The sequence below is a fragment of the Glycine soja genome, chromosome 15 (assembly GCF_004193775.1).
Source record: "Glycine soja cultivar W05 chromosome 15, ASM419377v2, whole genome shotgun sequence".
Lineage (NCBI taxonomy): Eukaryota > Viridiplantae > Streptophyta > Magnoliopsida > Fabales > Fabaceae > Glycine > Glycine soja.
This window is the reverse complement of record NC_041016.1, coordinates 48,515,221-48,530,108: the sequence shown is the minus strand read 5'-3', so window position 1 is coordinate 48,530,108 and position 14,888 is coordinate 48,515,221. Positions and strand designations below refer to the sequence as shown.

At 29.1% G+C, this 14,888-nt stretch overlaps 1 protein-coding gene across 1 annotated transcript; it reads left to right on the top strand.

Moving 5' to 3' along the window:
- The first annotated feature begins 5,319 nt into the window (after positions 1-5,319).
- LOC114386251 (putative pentatricopeptide repeat-containing protein At3g13770, mitochondrial) lies at positions 5,320-8,458 on the top strand. The gene is made up of 2 exons (XM_028346216.1): positions 5,320-5,327; positions 5,872-8,458. The coding sequence occupies exons 1-2, from the start codon at positions 5,320-5,322 to the stop codon at positions 8,033-8,035; spliced, it is 2,172 nt and encodes a 723-aa protein (XP_028202017.1). The 3' UTR covers positions 8,036-8,458.
- Positions 8,459-14,888: the final 6,430 nt, after the last annotated feature.

The window sequence follows — 14,888 nt, the reverse complement described above, 5'->3', positions numbered from 1 at the left end:
CAGTTATATGCTGTAGAAATGATGATGATTCCAGAATTTGTACCATTTCTTAGTTTCTTTCTTTTACTTGGCATCTGCATTATGATTATTTCTATTTTGAATATGCATGATGTTGCATATGTTTTTCTTTGTTTATTTATCGTCTTATACCTTCAAAATATTTTGTTCTATTTGGGATTGGTCAAACTAACTAACAAATTGTGAGATTTTTGGGCAAAGGTTGGTGAAAGATGATGATGTTTACTCTGTCAATTCCTTCAAATCCTGTTTGGGTTAAATACATGGAATCCTCATATCATGGTCAGAGAATGAAATATGAATGTGTTTGTAGAGACAACTCTTTGGTTTTGATTTTTCTTTTTATGTAATTGAATCAAAGGATTGTTTCTTATTTCTTTTTTTTTTTTTCTGTCTCTATGATTTAATTTATTTTGCTTCTCTTTTGTCCTCACTCATTGAAGCATGTGAAGGGTTGAATGTAGGTTTTTTACTTTGGTTTCTTTAAGAACCTGGGAAGGAAATTTGAGTCTACACTCGAGAAAAGGAAAGGGGTTTTATTGTTTGTTGATGAGCCCAAGCGAAAACTGAACTCCAGGTTATATTTAATGTTTAATGTTCTTACATTCTTTTAACCCTTATTTTGAATCCCCTATGTTCCTGGTCCTCCTGTTTTTGGTTCAATTTCATTTTTTTTGTTCAATTTTGTTATTAGTTACTGTGTATTACAATTTGTTGCTTATAAGTTTGCATACAAAATATATTTCTATCATAAGAAAAGATACAAAAATATTCATGCTTTATGGTCCTTGGAAGTTTTTTTTATTATATAAATACAAGAAAAAATATATTTTTTTCCTTTTATATGTGAAGATGAGAAAATCTTCTTGAAATTTTATAAAGTGTTTTGCAAGATTCAATGGAATTGTTTATACTAACTCATGTACCTCTTATTATTCTTCATGTTTTTTTTTAAGTCATTACAATAGATAATATTTTGGAATGCACATATTTTAAAATTGAAAGAATTCTTAATTTTTTTTAAAACTTTTGTTTTTATTAAATCCTTCTGTTATTTGCTTTCAACTTACTCATTTTTTTTTCATATTTTTCAATATCTATTTTTAATTATTTTTCTCCCCTTTCTTTTCTTTATTTTTTTTGTGATCTTTTTTTGTTTTCTTTTGAAAAAAATAAACAAGAGTAACAAAGATAAACTAATTTTAAAAACCTACAAATTGGTTAACTAAAACTTCCCATTTTCAAATTTTAAAACCTACCAATTTATTAATTAAAACTGCTTATTTTTTAAGTTGTTTTTAATTTTGTTTTATCTTTGTACCTTTAGGGAAAGAAAACCATGAGAATATATAATTTTTTAATATTCTAGGATTGTAAAAAGATGTGTGGTGTTGTGTTGGCAAAAAATTCTTTAATCTAAAGAGAGAAATTAGAATATATAAGGTAAATTAAAAACCTCTTATATTTTATAGACTTTTTTTTAATTGTCTTCTTCTTTTTCTTTTTATTATCTTTGTGTCTTTAGGGAACAAAAATCATGAGGGAATATAATTTTCTAATAGTCCAGGAGGTAAAAAAAATATATAGTATTGTGTTGAAAAAGAGAAAAATGAAAAGCGATGAGATATATAAAGTAAAAAACATCTTACATTTTATAGATTTTTTAACTATTTTCTTCTTTTGTATTATTTTTGTTTACTTTATTATTTCTTAGGTATTTTTACAGGCAAAGAAGAAAAAATCTAATAATTTTTTCTTATCTCATTCATATTATAAGTTTAATTGTTTCTTATTATCTTTGTGCCTCTAGGAACAAAAGTCATGAGAATATATAATTTTATAATATTCAAGGATGGTGAAAACATATATGGTGCTATGTTGACAAAGTTTTTGATATAGAGAGAGAATATAAAAGAAATGGGGTAGGAAAAGTAAGAAAACCTCGTACATTTATAGACTTTTTATTTGCCTTCTTATGTGTTAACTTTATTTACATATCCAATTAATTTTTCAAATTAATTTTCCTTTTATTAATTTTCTTTTGTTTTTTATTGCTTTGATTTTCTTTCTCTCATTTTTGTGTGTAGTTGAGGGATTTGAAGTTTGGATGTCATGAGCTATGGGAAAGGAAAAAGAAGAAAGGAACATAATTGTGAAGAAAATGATAATATATATATATATATATATATATATATATATATATATATATATATATATATATATATATATATATATATATCTTTTTGTCTTTGATCATGTCATGCTTATAATATTTAATCATTCAAATTTGTATTGAAATTGATTTTTGGATTTGTATTTGAATTTTTTTTTTGCTGAATTTTATATTTGGATCATGAACATCAAATTATGAAAAAATGACTTAATAGATAGTTGATAATGTTAAAAAATAGCTTTATTGAATTTTTGTAAGATGTTTAAGATGACTTTTCCTCTTAAAGAGAGTTTATAAAATGAATTTATGTAAACCATTGAAACATGAATGTTCTATTACAAAAAAAAAAACATGAATTTTAATATTTTTAAGCTATCATGTTCCTATAACGACTTCAACATAATACTATCCTTAGTTTTTCTTCTTCTAAAAAAGTAAATAAAAAAGATTAATTAATTATTTTGATTGTCCTAGAAATCTCTTATTTATCAAATGCTAGCAGAAAAACAAACACTGTTGTATATTTCTATAATTTGTTAATTTTTTGGATATAAATGTTTAAAAAATGATAACAAGCTCAAAAACATTGTAAAAAAAAAATATGACTTGAATGATTTTTTTTGTCTTGCAATTACAATTAGAAAAATATTCACATAATCTTTACTTTCTACACATATTTTTTTATATTTACTATATATATTTTTCATTTCTCTTATTTTTCTCTTCACCACATATCTTACTTTGAAATATATATAAAAAAATCCTTAGAATTAAAGTGTATACACCCTAAGAGTAAAGATAATTAAAGAAAAAAAATTCAACAAGTGACATAATAATGTTATCATTTCAATATTTCATAAATGCATATATTACATAGAATGATATTTAAGTATGTACCACAAATGATTTGGTCAATTATGTATAGATAAACATATATTTACAAATATAATATATTAATATCATGTTATCATAACAAACAAATAGACATAAATAAAATTATATATACATTACAAAATATATTAAACTAAAATTAGTATATACATCAATTTACATATAATAAGAGATATTATTTCAATATATAAATTTTAACATAATAAAATATGATTTTAACATAATAAAATATGATAGCGCATAGTAGTAATAGAATTAATGTTCATGATTTATATTTATTATCATTACTGTATATTTTCTATTTAATAATTTATAGTATTTATGTATTATAATGATTTTCATTATAATAATTTATTATATTAAATATTATTATTAATTATTAATATAAAAAAAACTAATGGATAAAAATAAACTATCAATTACCTTAATTTTACACATAATCTCTCGTAAGGATTATTAAATAATACTATTATACTAAATATCAATTATTTTACAAAATTTGTTGACGATAAATTATTATATTTCTTATATATTAATAGAATTACCTTAAATACTTTAAAAAAATATTTTTATTATTTATTTAGGTTTATAATAATTTTTTTTGAAAAAAATTAATCAATCAATTATTACATATATTAGTCATAAAGAAATTATTTAAATAATTAAATAAAAATTTATTTGAATCAATTTACAAATTATTAGTTATATTATTAGTACTTAAATAAAATAAAAATAAATTAAACTATATCATATCTTTAATATATCCAAATAATTTTATTACTTTTTATCACTAATTCTAATAATTTGATCTTATTTCTTATAACATTTTTGTATATATGATAAATTTAACATATTAAATTAATTTAATCTAAAAATCTATGATAAAAGAAGATTTTGTCACAATATCACTTTTGGACTAAGATTAGTCATTGCTAAAGTTATTAGATACTTCATATCAATAATACAATTAAAAAAAAATTAACTAAATCAATTTTTTTTAAAGAATGACAAAAGGAAGCATGTGCAAGACATCACCAAAGTTAAGGGAATCCTACCAAAGTAGGACAACTCTTCTAATAGTAACAAATTTCTAGAGCATGTGTGTATAAAAATATATTTAAATATTTGTTGACATATCTATTAATATAAATTTATTAAAATTTAAACTAAATAATCAATAATATATAAAAAATCAAAATAATATAAAAGAGTTATTCTTATAAATTATAAAATATAAATTTAATACTCGTGCAAGACATAGATCAGTAAGCTAGCTTATATGAATAAGAGAGTCTTCGAAGTTTGGAGGGTAATGAGTAGGATCCTGTAGTACTCATCCTCATACTCGCATTAAAAAAAATCCTAGTACCCCGTTCCCATACCCACACGATAACAATTTTAATCTTCATCCCCCGGGTCGACTCGATACCTATATACTCATATTTGCACCGCGCCCCACACTTTACTTTTGTATAAAGTTAATAAATCAATAAAAAAAAATAATTAAAACAATTACAAGTAAACTAAAAATGCATTCTTAGATTTAGAAAATATAACTTTAAAAGCACCCACACATAATATTAAAAACAAACAAACATAACATTGATTGGTCCAAACTCAAGTCATACATAAATAACATTACAAAGATAATCATTCAACTTAGGCATACTGATTCTTAAAGTTTATAATGTTCTTATTGTTTAACACAAGCTTTAATTAAACTTGGACATCATGTGATAACGGACTCTCTAAGACTCGTCAAAAAAGAATACATTAAAACTAATTAGCTAATAATTATATATCATAAATTATAAAAAAAACACTAATAGATAAGATATTTGGCCTCATCATCATATCAATTTTTCCATATTTTTGCATATGCTTATCTCCTAAGTCTACATATTGCTTTGATCCACTAATACCAATAGACACTAAAACATGATAATAAGACTAAGGATTAGACTATAAAAACAATACTTAAAACTATCAATAGAATATTAGTCACAAATGAAGGGATTAGATTTAAGGATCCACTCGGAAATTTTATGTCTTTGTTATTGTTAGATTATTAGTCACAAAATTAAAAACATGCATAATTATTTTTTCACATAAAATTAAATTAATATATATTATTTATTAATGTAACACATTATAATTATAAATAAATAAATAATTAAATATATATGACATGTGCGGGACAACGTGGAATGAATACTATAGTACCTATATCCATACCCATGCCTGTGTAAATTTGTAAGTAAATATTTGTCCCATACTCTGTCTAAGTATAGAAGTAATTATCTTTTTTACTTGTGGATATTTTTTTGAATAACTATAAAATCTAAGTACACTTTTTCATTCCTAATTGCGAGATGGATCATGATCACTTCTTAACCCTCCTCATCAAAAAAAAAAAAAAGAATAAATCTTGAAAAAAAAGACGATTTATTACCATATGTCTAAATAACACCAATTAAATTCTTTTTAATGCACTTCTAAAATTATTTTTTATCATTTGAAAAAGTATTAGCTCTTTTTAGTTTTAATTATGTTATATACACACACACTAATCAATTACATTATTATTATTTAAGGTATGTAGATTAATTTTATTTTTTAAAATTATTATCTCTTAATTTTTTTTCTAAAAAACTTTTAACGAAAAACAATTACCTTTTTAAAAAGAGGTTAGTAGTCAAAGTCAAACAGTGTTACAATACAAGAATACCAATTTTAAATTTACCCGACCCGAACGCCGAATCCGACTACAAGAATGGATCCAATTGAAGAGTGTGCAACTGTGTAGTATTTGGCTTTGTCTTGCCACCTTTCTTCAGCATCACACACTCAACTCAATCCTCTTCCATCTGGAAGCAGCTAACTTCAACAAAGGTGGCTCCCTCTGTGCCCACTAACATCCCATCTCACTTGGGTCACAGGCTTCTTAAGGCAGCTCTAAATGTGGGTGATTTCAGGCGTGCCCAACAACTGTTTGATAATATTCCTCAACCAGACCCCACCACTTGTTCCACATTAATTTCAGCGTTCACCACCCGTGGACTTCCAAATGAGGCCATACGGCTCTATGCTTCACTCCGGGCACGTGGGATCAAACCCCACAACTCAGTGTTTCTGGCTGTTGCCAAGGCTTGTGGTGCCTCTGGTGATGCCTCGAGAGTCAAGGAGGTTCATGATGATGCCATTCGATGTGGGATGATGTCGGATGCTTTCCTGGGCAATGCATTGATTCATGCCTATGGGAAGTGTAAATGCGTAGAAGGTGCAAGGCGGGTTTTTGATGATTTGGTTGTGAAAGATGTGGTTTCTTGGACCTCGATGTCATCATGTTATGTTAATTGTGGATTGCCTAGGCTGGGCCTGGCTGTTTTTTGCGAAATGGGATGGAATGGGGTGAAGCCGAATTCGGTGACTCTGTCTAGCATTTTGCCTGCGTGCTCAGAATTGAAAGATTTGAAGTCTGGAAGGGCTATTCATGGATTTGCAGTGAGACATGGGATGATTGAAAATTTGTTTGTTTGCAGTGCACTTGTGAGCCTGTATGCAAGATGTTTAAGTGTGAAACAAGCTAGGCTAGTATTTGATTTGATGCCTCATCGAGATGTTGTGTCTTGGAATGGAGTTTTAACAGCATACTTCACAAACAGAGAATATGAGAAGGGTCTTGCCTTGTTTTCCCAGATGAGCAGCAAAGGAGTCAAAGCAGATGAAGCTACATGGAATGCTGTTATAGGGGGCTGCATGGAAAATGGGCAAACAGAGAAGGCAGTGGAGATGCTTAGGAAGATGCAAAATTTGGGATTTAAACCTAATCAGATCACAATTAGTAGTTTCTTACCAGCTTGCTCTATTTTAGAAAGCTTGAGGATGGGCAAGGAGGTACACTGCTATGTCTTTAGGCATTGGTTAATTGGGGACTTAACAGCAATGACGGCGCTAGTATACATGTATGCTAAATGTGGTGACTTGAATCTTTCAAGGAATGTTTTTGATATGATATGCAGAAAGGATGTTGTTGCTTGGAACACGATGATCATTGCAAATGCAATGCATGGGAATGGAAAAGAAGTGCTTTTGCTCTTTGAGAGCATGCTTCAGTCAGGGATCAAGCCCAATTCTGTCACTTTTACTGGTGTTTTGTCTGGTTGTAGCCACTCAAGGCTAGTAGAGGAAGGACTCCAGATATTTAATTCAATGGGTAGGGATCATCTAGTAGAACCAGATGCTAATCACTATGCATGCATGGTGGATGTCTTCAGCCGTGCTGGTCGGCTTCACGAGGCATACGAGTTTATACAGAGAATGCCTATGGAGCCAACTGCCAGTGCTTGGGGAGCACTACTTGGTGCCTGTAGAGTTTATAAGAATGTGGAGTTGGCAAAAATTTCAGCCAATAAACTCTTTGAAATTGAGCCCAACAACCCTGGAAACTATGTTTCATTATTCAACATCCTTGTCACTGCCAAATTGTGGAGTGAAGCTTCAGAAGCCAGAATATTGATGAAAGAGAGAGGAATTACCAAAACTCCAGGCTGTAGTTGGCTTCAAGTGGGAGATAGAGTTCACACTTTTGTTGTTGGAGACAAAAACAACATGGAGAGCGATAAAATCTATAATTTTCTGGATGAGTTGGGTGAGAAAATGAAATCGGCTGGATATAAGCCTGATACTGATTATGTTCTGCAAGATATTGACCAAGAGGAAAAAGCTGAGAGTCTTTGCAGCCACAGTGAAAAGCTTGCTGTTGCCTTTGGGATACTCAATTTGAATGGACAGTCATCTATACGGGTTTTCAAGAATCTGAGAATTTGTGGTGACTGTCACAATGCCATTAAGTACGTTTCTAAGGTTGTTGGTGTGACAATCATTGTTAGAGACTCCTTGAGGTTTCATCACTTCAGAAATGGAAATTGTTCTTGTCAAGACTTGTGGTGATTATTTGAACCAGATATTGGGATTAAGTGGTGACAAAAATCCTATCCGAGTCTGTCTTTTCAAAATTTCAGTAAACTTATAAATACAATTGTAAAGTACAATTCATGTGTTTGTTGTGAGATTGGAGACATTATCTATGACATTATTTGATAAGATATTTTTAAAAAATTGGGTCCACCTGCGGTTTGATCAGCCAATGTACCAATGTCAAGAGATTCTCTTAGCAATAAAAACTAATTTCTTTCAAGAAAATATCTCTATGGGGATGCTTGCACTGTGCATTCAACCAGTTGAAATGACATCAGGATGAGCTTGTTTCTGATTTTTCTCCGGAATTTGTGACAAAGATATGCTGATTGCTTCAGTTGTATGAATAGAATAGAATGAATTAATATAAGTTGATTTATCTTTTTTTCTTTTCAATGACAAACTTTCATTGTATACTTTGTACTTTGTATTCCTACTTAGAGTATGGCGAGCAAAAAATTCATTGGTATATGAAGGAATAAGCATCGTGAGAAAATTTATGAAATTATTTATTTTAAAATACCCCTTCCACTTTGTGCTGAAATGTTAAAAAAAATGTGATAACTGCGTACACATGACGCATGAACTGCTAGATATAACGAATTAAATATATTCATATGGTGGGTTAGGTAAAGTATTGGAATCTGCTAAATGACTACAAAATATTACAAAGTGGACCAATGTACAGTATCAATCTTCAGCAAATTGCCCTCTGATAAAGATACCAGTATTCTTCTACAAAGAATATGCATCCAGGTATAACTGAAATTAAGATGCTGAACTGATCAGGAAGAGACCTAATAGTCCTATCCTACCACTACCAGAGCTAGTCTTATTAGGGCAAAGAGGTCAAGACTAGATTATTATACCCAGTGCAAACCACACTGTAGATCTCTTTTATTTTGACCATTGAGTAGCTTCACAAAATGCTGTCACTTCAGGTGTGAGGGCACAATTTACTTGTTGAAAGAGTTTCTGCTGCTTGAACTTCCTCTTCATTGAAAGCTACCCAATCCTACAGCTTCCTCTATGGAGACTAGCACAAGGATGGATGAACTGCAGTGATTATTCTCATCATTGAAAACTGCAAGCTGTTCCTGTACAGTTCTGCTAAAGATGATCAAGAGGATTGTAAAGGAAGGATTTTGATTGTTCTTTTGCAATGCAAGATTATTAAAGTCAAGAGTCCACGTAAACTTGTGAAAGTTCCATAGACTTAATATAAAAATAATAATAAAATATGTTAGAAATAATTGCTCATGAAATCACAAACCAAGAAGGGGATGAATTGGTTTTAAACTGATTTTATACTCAAATTAAAACTTTTCTCAAAAATCTTCCTTTAATCCAATTGAAACAAGAGAAATAGATGTGTTGCAAATATCCTTTGATTTCTTAATCACAATTAAACAATTACACAATGATACAAATCAAAATATCAACACACAAATGTTAAGAAACTTAAAGCAATAAGTAATATAAGAGTTGAAGGGTTAAAGAAAAAGATGCAAATACAATTTATATTGGTTTGATTACTAAGAAATCTACATAGTAACCCACTAGGATCTTTCCACTATTATCTTTGAGTTACAACTAAACTCACAAACAAATGCACTAATCCTTGAAAACCTATCAAAAACTAAAAGCTACATATAGAAAACCCACTACATGAACACCGTTGAGTAACCCACCAAATGAAAACGAAAATCAAAACATAAATAAAGGAAAGATTTCACCTGATAAGTGAAAGATGTGAAAGTTTGAAAACACGTCCTATGTAGTATCAACTTCTCCTCATGATCCAACACATAAATCCATTGATTCCATGTAAAAATGAGTCTTCAATCAAAGGATCAAAGTGGTGATGACACTTAGAGGTTCTAAATCTCTCTCAATGAAAATCATAGTGAAAAATATGAGAGAATGGTTTCACACACGAGTTCCTTCAAAAAAACTCATTTTTATAGCCTTAGAATAGAAATAGTCGATTACGTCATAGAGATAGTCAACTATATTATTATTCGCATCACATGGGTTTCCTAAGGAATAGATAGTTGATTATATTCCCATATAGTTGACTGTTTGCAAAAGCGAAAATTTCTTCGGACCCAAATAGTTGATTAGATATTTAAGATAGTAAACTATTTGCACACTACCTCAACTATGAGATACAAGGGCCACAAATTAGTCTACTATATTAGCATATAGTCAATTATATTGTTGCAGAATTGAAACTTAGAAATTTAAAAAAGTAAGTTACAAAAGTTTCAATTCTCAAAGGCTAATCATCATGAATTAATGCAATGTTAATCAATTAGAGCATGTTGAATTACATATTCTAGTCTAGGATGCATGTATGCATGGCTTCACACACAATCAAGTATTATAGCAATAACAATCATCCTAATCAAGACTAGTGTTTATCAATTTTACAACTCATTATCAACAAAAATAAGAGTTCCAAAGTCTTTATAAACTCTTCATGTTTACAAAATACCTATAAATAACATACTAATCAAACATTTCAACAACATAATAAAGCAAAATAACAAACCATAAATTCCACAATACTTAAATAACCAAGTCTAGTAATACATCACTACTAGATAATAACTTGCAGAGGTGATAGTAATGGTAGAGAATTCCTATTGAGGGTTTGATACTATTGGAGAACAAGAGTTTCTTGTTGTTAAAGGTGAAGATTCTTCGATTCAAGAACAACACACCAAATGATGGTATATTGAACCCTAAACACACAGAAATCAACCCAAAATGACATGCATTTTTTGGTAAACTCAAGAGTCTATCGAGTTTCCATAGATTCTACCAAGTTTATCCAGAGTCTACTAAAAAAAGAGTTTGCACACAAGTCAACTCGTAGAGGATAAATGGACTCATAAACTCACAAGAGTTAGCAAGTTAACTAAAGAGTTTGATAACCATATCATCATGTACATCGATAAGTGGCACAACCTATTAAAGGAGTTCAAAAAGGAAAATCATTGAAATGTTCCCTTAAAAAAATAATATGTCTTTAGTGATTGCTCGCTAACATACAATACCACATCAACAATATGCACTGGAAGATAAATATGTAGGACGAGAAGTGTGGAACATATCAATGAACTAGTGAATATAATGACAATTGTTCTCAAACATAGATAACCCTAGGGTATTCATTGGTCTAAATCAATCTTTAGAATCCAACAATTAAAATCGAATTAGATTGATTCAGTTTTTTTCCTGTTCGGGTTGGACCCGAACCTAACTAATTGAAAATCCAACGTTGATTGATTCGAGTATCAGGTTCACACTTTCCAAACTTGGACCATCCCAACCCAAACCAACTATATATCTATTATTATTCTTTAACACTTAACTTACTATTGTGTATCATTTTGAATCTTTTCATTGCATTTCACTTCAAATTGCCTTCAGAATCACGGTGTGTGTTAGGTAATTTGGTTTATCTCCTATCTATTATTTTAAATAGTTGGAGTTTTATGATTTAATCAATTAATTATGTGTTATTTTTTAGGGTAAACTATGTTTTTGGTTCCTAAACTTTTTTAGATTTATGATTTTGGTCCCTAAACTTTTTTGCGATTGGTTAAAGTCTTTCAACTTTTTTTGCGTCTTAGCTTTTAGTCTTTTTTTGTCTATTTTGGTTGTTAAATGATGATGTGAAATTCATTTTATTATTATTTTTTATTACCATTCATTTTTTGATAGCTAAAAACTGTCAAAAATTGAATGTTTAAAATGAATAAATTATTTGTGACCGCTTTTAGCTGTCAAAAATCGCTTTATCTATGTTCATGTTAAACTTCCATTGTTCAACGAAACCTTCAAATCCTAAAAATTTTTGATTTGTATGGATAATCCTTTTTTAAAATTGTTAGAGGACTTTAGTATATCTATTAATTTCGAGCAAAACTCATACTTCTTTAACTTTGATTTTCATTGAAAATGGCAGATTATTTGAAAAAGAATTCAATTTTGGGCATTGTTCAAAAACACAATTTTGTTTCCCAAATTTCTCCTTCACTATTCAATGATCTTCAAAATTGATTGAGGTTTTTTGTTCCTTATATGTAGAAGATTAAAGCACATGTACATATACTTGATTTCATTGTTTGAGCTGCAAGATTGAAATGTATCTTCTCGCAGGTCAAAGATGAACCAGACCACTATTTTTTGTGAGGAAGATGAATTTCGATATTACAACTTAGAGAACAAAATCAAGCATATAAGCATGTGTTTTGATTGTCTACTCATGGGGAAAAAAACCCCTCAATCAATCTTGAAGATCGATGAACAATGAAGGAGAAATTTGGGAAACAAAATTGTGTTTGCGAATAATGCCAAAAATCTTTTTTTCCAAATAATCTCTCATTTTTGAACGAAAACCCAAGTTTAAGTATGGGTTAGCTTGCTCGAAATTAATACATTTACTAAAGACCTCTATCAATTTTAAATAAGGATTATCCGTATGAGACAAAATTGAATCAAAAGTTTTGGAGATTTTAAGGTTCCGTTGAACAATGACAGTTTAACATGAACATAGATGAGGCAATTTATGATGACTTTTAGCTGCCAAAAAATGAATGGTAACAAAATAATAATAAAACAAAATGTTACGTCATCACTTAATGACCAAAATAGACTTTTACTGGTCACAAAAAGGTTTAGGAACCAAAATCATAAATCTAAAAAAATTTAGGGCCAAAAAACTTAGTTTACCCTATTTTTTTATAAGTCAATTACACTCAAATATGTTGCTTACATTATTTTATGACAACATTATTTGTTTAATTTTGAGACAAAGTCATCTTTTTTTTAATACAAATTTTTATTTTTTATTTTTTGATCAAATATCTAGTGACCCAAGCTAAACTAGCCCATTCATCATCGATTTGGTTTGGTTCATGTTAGGGAAAAAAGGTTCTAAAATCCAAATCAAACTGACTCTTGAACACCCCTGGAGAACCCTAAAAAGATGCTTCATTTGCTTGTAGAGTAAAATTGAAAAGGGAAAAGAAAAGAAAAGAAATTATGGCCATTAATTTTTAGAAAAGAATATGTGTGGGTGTGTATCTATTTTGAAACATAAAACAATATAAGCCATTTTCAAATAATAATTATTTCATTAATTAGTAACATGTTTTTCGTAAAATAAATACTCCATAACATAAGGGTGTTTTCTTCAAAAAAAAAAATCTTTAGTGGAAGGATATAAAAGAGATAGACAATGAAGTTTTATGACAAGAAAACTAGTTGATCAATGAAGGAAGAAATAACAAAATTTGACAATGTAGTATAACATAATTATATTAAATATGTTTAATGGAATATATTTTCAAATAGGAAGAATATTTTTTTCTCGTGATGATTGAGAAATCTTTCCTAGAAATTCATGTTGGGAATTGCAAATCACAAACATATGCAACCAAAAAAAATTTCAATCAAAGGATTCAAGTGAAACCACATAACATTGTGTTTAAAAATTACCTTTGAAGCATGAAAATCTCCTCATCAAGTAACAACAGTCGAACTTCTATGAAGTCCACACAAATAGGTTCCTGAAAAGTCTCACGTCCAAGACAGAAAAGTTAGGTGTATAATTTTTAGTTGTGAAGGAGAAAGCATCGCAACGGCTAGGGTTTTTCTCTCATGTCCAAAAGAGAAAAGTTAGAGTGAAGAATGAGGCACTACCTTTTATAGAAGAACTTTAGCCATTTTAACCTAACATTATTGGGCTTTTCATAATAAGTGAATGGCCTATGAGAACACATCGGATCCTTTGACTTTCCTTTTCATAGGTACTTACATTATGAGCCTGACCCATGAGAAATATTATAGTCATACTTAATATTTATTTTCTTCTATAATTTGCATTATGCATGTGACGTTATAGGTTCTCATAACATCAGTAACAATATTAAATCTGACTTAATACTACATTCGGTTTTTATCATAAGGTTCAAATTAAAAGTGTGGTTTAGTCTTTTTTATAAGGTCTAGTCCAAAATGTTTCATGCATTAATTATTTTTCACAAAAATATCATTCATTAAAGTCAATTCTAGAATGCCATGATAGTGAGGGAAACATAATCCATTATTGTTTGCTAGTTTTGTACACAAGGATAGTTTTGGAAAAAATTATTAATTTAGGAAAAATGTATTATTCTCAACTAAATTAACCAAAATCATTGATCCTGATGAATTAAGTAATTTAGAGGTAGTATTATAAATAGTGAACGATATCTAACAACACATTATTTATTTAGTGTTATTTGACCATACATGACAATAAATGAGGTTAATATTCCATATTGATTCCTTTAAGCATGATTATGCATTCAACTTCTTACTCTATCAAGAAGGCCCACATATTTCACTCCTATTGTGAAAGAGAAACAAATTTCATCAAGATCACTCACATCTCTGCCCATGATTTATTGTATTGAAAGTTGAAAGAATAAATATTATAAAGAAAGATGAATTAAAATGCTAGTAAGTAGGTTACATGACATATGTTATTGGGGTACGAATATGTTGTTGGTCAGAGTGAAACTCAACTCAAATTCTTTAAATAAGGTTTTAGATTCAAACCTCATATATGATAAAAAAAAAATGATTGAACAGAAAGATCCCACTAAAGATAGTTAGTAAGGTTCTCAACAAAAATTAGTCATCAACAAAGTAAAACTAATAAATAATATGCATCAATGTCATGGTGAAAAAAAATTAAAATGAAAGGATCCATTTCCCCCAAACACTGAATCACACACACCCATCACAAAAGAAATATACATATGACTTT